Genomic DNA, 11,103 nt, shown 5'->3' with positions numbered 1-11,103 from the left:
CTTCTTATTTGTTGGTATATGACACTGAAGTAGTGATACCCGTGGAAGTTGAAATTTCGTCCCTTCGGATTGTTGCTGAAGCCGAAATCGATGATGATGAATGGGTCAAAACCCGTCTGGAGCAATTGAGTCTGATTGACGAGAAAAAATTAGCAGTAGTGTGTCATGGACAGTTGTATCAAAAGAGAATGGAAAGAGAATACAAAAGAAGGTGCGTCCTCGGAAATTTGAAGTGGGTCAGCAAGTATTAAAACGCATCCTTCCACATCAGGCTGAAGCAAAAGGCAAATTCGCCCCAAATTGGCAGGGCCCGTTCATTGTAACAAGAGTATTGTCCAATGGTGCTTTGTATTTAACAGATATAGAGGACAAATGTGTATATATGGCTATCAATTCTGATGCAGTCAAAAGATATTATGTATGATTTCTTTGGTTTAAACTGTGTTTGTTTGTACTTGGCATGTTTTGAAGATTGAAATGATGAAGGCATTTTATTCTGCTATCTAAACACTTTATCCTTTGTTACCTCTTTAAGCCTTATTTATTTCCTTTATACCCCCCCCCCCCCTTGGAATCAGTAGCAAAATTCAGAAGCACGAACGCAAAAGGAAAGTAAAGAAGAAAAAGAGAAGAGAAAAGAAAAAGAAAAGAATGGAAAAGAGTGGAAAAAAAGAGAGATAAGAAAAAAGAAAAGAAAAGGAAAAGAAAGAGAAAAGTACCAAAACAAAGCAATTCCTATGACATAAACTACGTTCGACCTGATTCTTTTTAAGGATACGTAGGCAGCCTCACGGTTCGATCCCATCAAAATAAAAATTCAAAAGTCCCCAAGCAAAGAAACTGGGGCAGAAGTTGTGGTTGTTGCAAGAGATCTGATTCCAAAAGTTGTAATTTTGAACTCATTCAAATTGTTTTGAGCCTTTCTATATCCTTTCTTTCTAACCCTATCCAAAAGCCTACATTACGGCCCAAAGAAAGACCTTCCGATCAGTCTTCGAGAGATGCCAAGTCGAGCAAGTAGAGGTGTGATTCATATCAGGGGAAACACTCTAGTCTAAGCAATAAAAATGAAAATGAGAGAGTCTTATTGGTGAAAACCTTCTTGGGTACCGTAAGGCAATGGAAAACTGAGAGAAATTAAAAAATGAGAGAGTCTTACAGGTGAAAACCCTCACGGGCACCGTAAGGCGACAGTAGGTTTGGGATGAATAAATGAGAGAGGGTTGCTGGTGAGAACCCTTCAGGGCACCGCAAGACGAATAAGGTTGTTGACTTTGCAAAGGAATCGGATTATGGGAACCCCAGGGATAAAGTGTGAAGACTGAAAAGGATTGACCGAATGGACTAGGCTGTTTAATCCGAAATGCATGTCATGATCATTGGTTCCAGCAGCTTCACTCAGATAAGTCCCTTTTTCCTTACTTCCTCAAACAGTCCTTCTATTTTGATTTTTCTTCCCTACTCATAACTCTCGAAGTCATTGCATTTCATTTCTTTTGGGTTTATATCTCTAAGGTTTTTCCCAATGTTAGCCTTGTTTAAGCAAGTAAGAAAGGATTTCAAAGCTTACTACCAACTTCCAAAATTGCACAAAGCAAAGTGCGGCCACAGCTTAGCAGAAATAGCATGATGCGAAAGTGAAAAATAAGGTGTTAACGAAAGTTCAGGCGGTCGAGTGGTTTGTGAACCTTGTGGGAGATACAAAGGTTCAGGTAGAAAGGTCAGAAATGTATAACAACGGGTTGGGTGTAGAGCACTCAGGTCATCCAGGGTCCTGCGGTTGAGATTCAGTCAGAAGTTAAACAATTCTTAGCCAGTTCAAAGCAGCCAGAGTAAAGCACGGCAATGGGGAGGCCACCTTCAGCAAGAAAGCCACAAACTAGTCACCATGTTTTTCAAACTGATAAAGTTTTTCTTTGATTAAAACAGGGGCAGGAAATCTCGTTTCTCCGGAGGAACCCTCCATAAGGAAAGCATGTACCGGACAGGTTCGATCGTAAATTCTTAGAACTCTCATGGACAATGGGATTTAGTTAAAATTCAGAACATTCATAAGTAACAAGATCTAGCATAAGCTCTACTTTAAGTAACAAAAATACAACGCATTACATTTAGGATTTATTTTTACATTTTTGAGGTTAATTAGTGAATTAGTTGCTTTATTAAAATTAAAAATCACAAAAAATTTGGCTTACTTTTACATTTTAGCCTTTGAATTTCAAATTAGTGATTTCCTCTCTTAATTTAGGAGTAATTAATTCTTATAAATATTATAGTAGATACTTAATTTTTTTAAATTAATTATTTTAGGAGTTTTTATTTAGATTTTAATTATTTAATAGGAAAAGAGAAAAATTGAAAAAAAAAAAAAGAAAGGAAAAGAGGATTAAAAATATGGCTGATTTTTATTGGACCAATTGTTAAAGCCCAAACCCTTTTTCTCACCAACCCACCCCGGCCCAGCCAGTAACCCAGTCCAATTTCCCCTATTAGTTGAACGACGTTGTTTCCCCCCTTAAAATCCCAACCGTTGATCTCCATTGATCAAATGGTTGGGAACTAAGGCTTCCCTTGATATTTAAGTGTCGGAACTGGTACGTACCCCCCCAGTCAACCCCCTCTCACTTCACCTTCTCTGCAGAAACCCTAGAGACACCGCCTTGAAATCCTCTGCCAGCGACGACGCCTCAGACCATCCCAAACACCACCAATTTAACATCCTAGATTCCCCGTCACCTCCTCTTTCAGAATATCCCAACCGATTCCCTCAAATCCCCGCCTAGGTATTCGAATATTAGATCTAAACTCAAACCCAAAAACCCTAATTCAATCAAACCACTCCAAAATCACACCCCCACACTCTTCACACTCCTCTGAACCCTAAACTACCATCACCTTCCCAAAAAACCCCCACCCATTTGTCCCAATTTGGAATCTGGTTCCAAGAAGAAATTGAAAACCCTAATTTGCTTCGCTTCTGAGTTCAAGAGGATTTGAAGATTGATTTGGGGTCGGAATTTGTGCCAGTTGATTGTTCTTATCAATAACAATTGATTAGTACCAATTCCGGCCCATTTCAAAGTTCACTAGAGTTCACATACCATCAAGGACCGGAAAACTTTGTTCATACATGCAATAGGTATTTATTTTCATTTTCTCTTCCCATTTTTATCCTTCTTCTCTTCGTCGCCTTTTCTCTTCTACATCACTCTGGTTTCCCCTCATTTTTTCTGTTTCTTCGATCAACAAATGGAGGTTAGGTTTTCGATTTTCTTCTGTTCGCATGTTTAATCAGTAGTGTTAAGGCTCATTAGTTTAGGCATGTTCATCAGAGTTCAAGTGTTCAATTTCTTTGTTGGGTTTTGTTTTTGTTTAATTCCATGACTTAGGTTTCTGGTTTTAAGTTTGTTAATTAGCTTATGTGCTTAATCGTTAATAATAGTCGGTTAGTTTAGTGGTAATGTTTGAGTTTGCCATTAGGTCATTAGGGTTCCAGTTTTCAATTTGGGTTTATTTTGTGTTTAATGCAATTAAAATCAGCATGTTAGTATCATTTGATTCCCTGTTAATTGGCCGGTTTAATTGCTTCAAAGGTTGAAATAGGGCATTCATTGGTTGTTTCTTCCTAAATGTCAGTTTCAATTGTTTAATTGTTGGTTGATTTCTGATTTCATTTCATGTTAAGTCTATTTAGGTTTTAGAAATTTATACCATTTGATTTTGTTTGCCTATGGTTTCTATTAGAAGATTGTTTGCCTTGGTTTGTAAATTCCTAGGACTTTCAGGGGGTTAATTGAATAACTAGGAACTTAAGGGGGTAATTTGGGGATTGTTGACCTGAGAGAATCTTTAGTAACTGATTGGGAAGTTTATTAAAATGGACAGCTGCCCAAAATTGTTAGGATAAGAGGCTGAAAAATGAAAATATCTAAAAGGAAAGGGACAGCTGTACATAAATCAGTTTTAAAAGATGCCCTATGAGGGGTATTTTTGGGGAAAAAACCTATTTCCTTGACTTGGAAGGCACACAACAGATTTCTGTTGTATAAATAAGGCCTTCCCCTCACTCTTCACACACGAAAAACAAACCTGAAAATCTTTTCAAAAACAATCTCTAAAATAGGAGGCTTTTCTCTTTTTCTAGGTTAAACAGAAAAAAAAAACTGGACAATCTTGTTGGTATTTCTGGGTTTTTGGAGTTCTTGTGACTTGAGGCTGAAGTTGTTTGCTAACTATTTGTTGCCCTGCTCTCTATTTGTCGAAGTAACTGTGTTTTATTTGATATTTTGGAGCAGAATTTCAGGCACTAAGGTACACATCATGGCCTTATGCCAAAATCCTTGTAATCTTGACCTCACATGAATGCTAGAAGTATTGTTTGAATGACTCTAGTGCATATCTATGTTGATTCTTGTTTCATATGCTTGAAAACATGTTTTTCTTGTGCTTCAAATACCTTAGTTGATATCTGTTAGGCTTGAGCTCTAAGTACACTGTTTTTTATCATTCATGTCTAACATTTTGCTTTATGGTTTGAGTTGTGAGTATTGGCCAGGGGTCAGCATGTGTGCAGTATGGCTCTTATTGGATCTAATCTCAACATGATCATATCCATGAGAGTTAGAAGCTGAAATTGATATTACTCCTATGTGGGAAGAGCTGGCAGCTTATGGAGGATTACAATCTAAATGTAGATTTGGTTTTAGTGGTGTAGAGTAATTTTGTTTGTTATTTCATAGGACAAGGCTTATTAATCTCCATTTACTAGTTATTTGTTCTTTAATGATTCAAAGTTTTGTTAAAATAGTACTGAGCCTACTGTAAATTAATGTAATGTGTATAAAGAAGCCGTAAGGGTCAGAGGTGAATGCTTCAGTTAGTTTATTTGGTGTTTAAACATGCTGGAAATCCCAAATGAGCTGTATAATGATTTAGGTACTGTTGACTTTTCCAGATTTTGCCTCTATGTTGTTTTGCCATGTTTGGGCCCAATGCCAGGCCCAAGAATATTCATCCCATCTCTTTTTCTTTTCCTTGCACTTTTTGTTTAATGGATTGATTTGGTAACTGAAGCCCAGCGTCCTGCTGGATCTGCATTTGGCTTGATATTAATGCTATGTGTAATTGGCTCTCATTCTGAGAGATGGGCTCAATTTCGAGCCCAGTCTAATGCATGGCTCGTGAGTCCCATTTGGTCTGCAGCTGGTTCATTCTCTATCGAGCAATCAAAATCATTTAATTACCTCGATGTGTGGCTGTAATTAGAGCCTTAGATTAAAACTTCGAGTTAGATAAATTTTGAGTGGATTCACCAAGAGCCTTACAGTTTACTAATTGGTCGTAGTTATTTTAGAGCGAGGTGCGCCATAGTAATTAAATCACTTATGGCCCTCATTAATTTTATAACCTAGATATAAAAGAAATGAACTTCGTAGTTTACTTTAGGCGCGTTGATTATATAATTATCACGGCTATTACTAAAATCCGGGTGTACATTTCATGTGACCCGGTTCTAATTTCCGACATGGTTAAATAGAACGTGTCGTGAATCACGGGTGCATTTCATGTAGCGTGGTTTGCGACGTGTTTTAAATAACCTTGAAATAACTCTTTTAATAAATAAAAGCGGCAAAAAAGTAAAAAATGCACGTAGGTTTAAAATGTGTAATTAATCAAATAATTAGGCCAATGTTAATAGTTGAGCGACCATGCTAAAACCACGGAACCCGGGAATGCCTAACACCTTCTCCCGGGTTAACAGAATTCCTTACACGGATTTCTGCGTTCGCGGACTATAAAACAGAGTCAATCTTTCCTCGATTCTGGATTTTAAATCGGTGACTTGGGACACCATAAATTATCACAAGTGGCGACTCTGATTTAATAAATAATCCCGTTTCAATTGTCACTTAAATTGAAAAAACTCCCTTATACCCTTTCGGGTGTAGGAAAAAGGAGGCGTGACAGAGAAGACAAGTGTTTCTGAATGAAGCAGTATAAGAAGAAGACAACATAGTGGTAAAAGGTTGGCAAAGATGTTCTTACTGAGAAAGTTGAATGCTGTAAATAAGGCTCTAAGAATGTTCAAAGAACGAGAAGAATTGTGAGAGTAAGTAAAAATGATGAGTAGTGGAGAAGATATAGACGGCAAAAATCGTGGTCATTATTACCTCGAAACCCGACGGAAATACTTGCTGAATTACGGGGCAATATGTGTTCGGGGTATTAAATGCGAAGAGACGTGCATCTCTTCAAATGTCGGAGACCGTTCACGAACTTTCCCGCTAAGAAAGGAATATTCATCTACTTCCCGATAATACTGAGTTGCGTCACCGGAAAGTAGGAGGCTATCTGTATGGGGTGAAATTGGTTGGTTACAGGTGGTTGAATAGCGAGGTGACACGTGGAACCGAGAATACATAGATTTAAATCGGTAAATAATTGACATCAGTTATGATGTACATAACCGATACAGAGTGAATCTCGAAGGATGCATAACAGATGGCAAAGATTCGAAGGCTTTACATCGGATAGCATTAAATGAGCATCCATTACAGAAAATATATTTGCATTCAAAGCCAGTTGTTATGCACCCATCAATGACACTTTTATTCACATTCAAGAAGAGCTTGATCTGAAGATCTTGTCTCCTTAGGAATAGCTATAAATACCATATTGGCAAGTTTTGTAAGGGGGCGACAGATTTTGCAGAAAAAAGCTATAATATACTATTTCAAGCTCAATCAAAAGCATTTTTATCATTATTTTATCATTGTTATTTTCTTGCTCTAAGAAAGACCAAGCTTAGAATCAAGCTTGCTATCTTCCTTTTGATCTCAATCGCTAATCCTATTTTTGTTCTATTTCTATATCTTTTTTGGATCAAATCGATTTACTTGTCTATAAACCACATTACAAATTCAATTGTACTATTTTACGGATAAACACTAACTATATGCCTACATATAATAGACCAACACTTCTTCAAAATATAAAGTAAATACTAATTTGAGACAGAAAGCAAGGTTTTAGCTAGTTCTTAGACCAAAACTTAAGCCGGCTGAGTAGTAACACTTACCTGACATAATCGCTTAAAATACTGTATACGCCATTATCTAATCCTAGGGATAAAAAAACCAGTGTTCCTAGACCCAGCAAGTGCAAGACATTATTGAACTGCTATTTTGAAAAAGTATTATTCTGGAATCCTACACATTTCACTTGCCTTGTGTGACTTGAGATAAGTAAAACTTAATAGCCAAATGAATCAACGCGTCATGCATAACATACTAACAGTTTACCAAAGTTGAGACATACAAATCAATTGTACCAGAAAGACTAAGTCCACGCGTCCCACTTGAAAAATCTCTTCAAAATCTCACTTCTCATCGTGTCATAGACCGAGAGGCTAATCCACACCTCTCCTATATGACTTTTCATATTATCATGCGTATGCGGCCAAGATCATGGCATATTTTTTTCATGCTCAAGCTTGTATATGCAGTTTAACTACAAATTAACCCAACAAACGGTGAAGACATTCATCAGAAAGAATGTTATTCTACCGCACAGAGGAATAGAAGTGCTGCAAGCACCTTAAGACTTGAAGGAGCCATTTCTCAAACAGATGTTAAAAAACCATTCTCCAGGCAAAAGAACCACGGATAAATTTACCAAATTTCTATAGCTTCAGATTGAGATCAACAGTTTCTGCTACTTCAGCGTGGCAGTTGCTTTTGTTCGTTCCTTCTTGGCCGAGTTGTACCTTTGCAGATGGGAAGAATCCGAATATGGGTTGTTGAACTGATCTGTTTAAACCTGAACATGTCGTGGGCTCTTCAGCCACTCCCTGTGGATTTATCAAAGGCAGAAGATCCTTAGACCAAATTTAAGAAACCAATAAGTACAGGTATCAGAACATACATAATTAGACCTCTTGTCGCTGACCTGACAGTTTGTGGATTCCAATGTAAGTGTCTCTTGACTCTGATATGGTGAAGCAGTTGAAGGAGGAGCCAACGTGAGAAAATCTCCATTAAGAGCTCTATTTTGTCCGAAGACATTCCTTGGTTTGGACTCGGATATAGATCGTGATCCTGAAGGAACTTCTCTGGATAGAAGTGCCAAAAAAGACTCTTAGTAGGTATTTGAAACACTAAGATTATGCAACAATCACAGGAGATATCAAACCTTTTAAGTCGATTGCCTGATTCTAAACTGGCTGTGCATTCATTGCTGCAGGAAGCTGATTCAGGCGATCTGGATGCAAGGCTAACATAGCCCGGCGGAAACTTGCAATGAAATGAAGGGACTGGTGGATACTCTGGAGAGAAGGGATATGGCCTTTTCATGCCAACCATCTACATGACATCATTAATAATAAAAAATGTAGCCATCAATCAAAATACTTAAGGATAAACCATCTAGAAATTTAGTGTTGTATCTTTAGATGTGAGCTCCACTTTGTCCCCCCTGAAGTAATGGTTGGAGGACATTTTATCTCACCAATCTAAGTTTATGGACATATCGTCCACGACATAAGTTCTTATCTAGCAAGAAAATCTTCTCATCAGGAAAAAATAAAATACCATACTCAACCTCTCCAACATCCCCTTTGCAATCAGTAATTCAGTAATTGTAACATATGTTTTTTGGTGTTTGAATCATTATTCTTGGATAGCTTGTTTAGATGCAAGCACATAGAAAACATTTGAGCGATAAAGGGACAAAAGTTGATCCATACTAAGTGTAACACTGGGTTGAGTGAGCATATCTTCTACAACAACAAGAAATCCAGTGTAATCCCATATGTGGGCTATGGGGAAGGTAATGTGTATGCAGCTTACCCCTACCTTAAAGATAGAGAGGTTGTTTGCGGTAGACCCTCGGCTAGTGAGGGTATCTTCTGGCATGGATATTACAGCATTTTATTATTCTGGCTTTTGAGGCAACAAAAGCCAGAATGTCATGTCTATTTACTTTAGCAACAAAGTGAATGTCAATTGTCAAGTCTATTTACTTTAGCAACCAACTGACACAATAAAAGAATTACCTTCACTTCTTCAGGCCACAGAGGTAAATAATTACAGCAATAATAATTTTGGTTTGAAGGGGGCTCCATCTGATAATTTAACACAGATGACGATGATGATGAAATCCCTGATGAGATATTCACCTGCAGTTTCCACAAAGTAATTCTAATCAGCATTTCAAATACATCAAACAAAATTTTTAAACGCGCTAAGACAATGATGATCTATATATACATTAAAGAAAATGATCAATAAGCTTGCTTACCATTGATGAAGAACAAGAAGGTTGCTGATATTGTTGTGACCTTTGCAGCACACTTGGTAGAGGCAAAATGGGGTTATGCAGTTCATTAGGCAAATTTACATTTGGCCCGAAAATAACACCATTGTGATTTCCCTGTTGGCTTTCTCTTTCAGGACTGTACTCACAACTCCATAATTTAGGGGAATTATCACTCCCTGGACTCAAAACAGAGGACCAACTTAACTCACATCCACTCCTGTTCAATGGTTTTGATGATTGTAAAGTCTTAGGACGAAAACCATCAATAACAGGACCAGATGGATTTGGTCTAAAGACACAACTTTTCGAAGTTCGTAGATCCATTTTTAATGGTGGTGGTAAAGGGATTGAAGAAGGGTTGATTGTAGGCCTAAAAGTAGGACATTCAACTGCTAAGTTTTTGGACATAGTATTGGTTGAATGCACTAAATTTGGTGTCAAAATTGAATCTTTTTTATGTTGTTCTTCTAACATCCTCTCAAGTTGAGCAACACCAAGTCCTCTTTGTGGGACTTTTTTTTGCTTCAACTTTTTTGAGGCTCTACTACTAACACCACCACCCCCACCACCACCCCCACTGCTATTACTATACCTATGAGTATGTTCCTCTATAGCCATTATAGTCCTATGCATCATATATCAAGAAAACTATATATTATATAATACTCAAGTAAAACCTAAAGGGCAAATATTTATAGACTATGTAACCCATGTTACTCTTTAAGATACAGATAATCTAAGGGTTTTGAAAGAACCCCAGATGGAAAAAATTCAAGAAAATCAGAAAGAAGCCAAATTTAAAGGAAAAAAAAACCCAATTCCCCATTTGTACGTTACATGAAATCTTGTATGTCATCAAGTCAAGATCTGCAACTTAAATAACACCCATAATTCAGCAAAGATTGCATCTTTTTCAATATATATGGAATTCATTTACATAAAAATGTACAAAGATTTAGTGTTGAAAGCTATAAAGAGCAGGTTTAAAGGAGAAAAAGGAAGAGTATCTGAAAAGTTCGGATTTTTCTCATAACCAGTTGTTTAAAGTTGTCTGAGAGACAGATCAGATCATTAAAAAGGGAACCAACATTTCAAGAAAATTTAAAAGTTTAAATTGCAAATCTAAAGCTTCCTATAAAAATGCTATTTCTCACATTTATTCCATCAAATTTATCGCCAAAACTTTCGGTCCACTCCTCATTTTTCCCTTCCTAGACCGACTCTCTAGTACTCTTCTTTCTCCTTTCCTCTTACCCCTCTGATCCCCCCCTCTCTCTCTCACACACACACTCTCTCTCTAAGAAATTGCCGCGCTCTAGCTAAGCAAGAGTTGTAATATCTTCTTTTATTACCAAGAAATTGAATTATGATCTTAATGGTATGTTCCAAAATAGAAAGTGCACAATATAATGCCGCGCTCTAACTAGGCAAGTATTAATATATTCACCTTTTATTACCAAGAGAGACATTGAATTATTATGATCTTTTAATTAGACGTTCCAAAATAGAAAGAGGGTTGATTATATTGGATAATTAATTCTAACATGTTATGAAACAATAAAAGAAGAAGGTATTGCTTAGAAAAGTAGGGAGAGAGAATTTTTATTGATTTAGGATAAATTATAATGGAATAAAATTCCTCTATTTAGAAAGAAAAAGTGACTTAGCCACCAAGTAACAAACCCTAGAATCTCTCTAGAATATAGACATTCACCTTAAATAGAATTCTATTTATAACACTCCCTTTGAATGTCTATTCAACAGATAATGTGCCTCGCTAAAACCTTA

General features: G+C 37.0%; 1 protein-coding gene across 1 annotated transcript; it reads right to left on the bottom strand.

Moving 5' to 3' along the window:
• Positions 1–7,263: 7,263 nt before the first annotated feature.
• Positions 7,264–10,687, bottom strand: LOC107776631 (uncharacterized). Its single transcript, XM_075219895.1, has 5 exons — positions 9,298–10,687; positions 9,053–9,175; positions 8,191–8,360; positions 7,948–8,110; positions 7,264–7,849 (listed from the first exon to the last, which is right to left on the bottom strand). The coding sequence occupies exons 1-5, from the start codon at positions 9,949–9,951 to the stop codon at positions 7,682–7,684; spliced, it is 1,278 nt and encodes a 425-aa protein (XP_075075996.1). The 5' UTR covers positions 9,952–10,687; the 3' UTR covers positions 7,264–7,681.
• Positions 10,688–11,103: the final 416 nt, after the last annotated feature.

Source organism: Nicotiana tabacum, chromosome 8 (genome assembly GCF_000715075.1).
Source record: "Nicotiana tabacum cultivar K326 chromosome 8, ASM71507v2, whole genome shotgun sequence".
NCBI classification, from domain to species: Eukaryota; Viridiplantae; Streptophyta; class Magnoliopsida; order Solanales; family Solanaceae; genus Nicotiana; species Nicotiana tabacum.
This window is presented reverse-complemented; position numbering and strand designations above follow the sequence as displayed.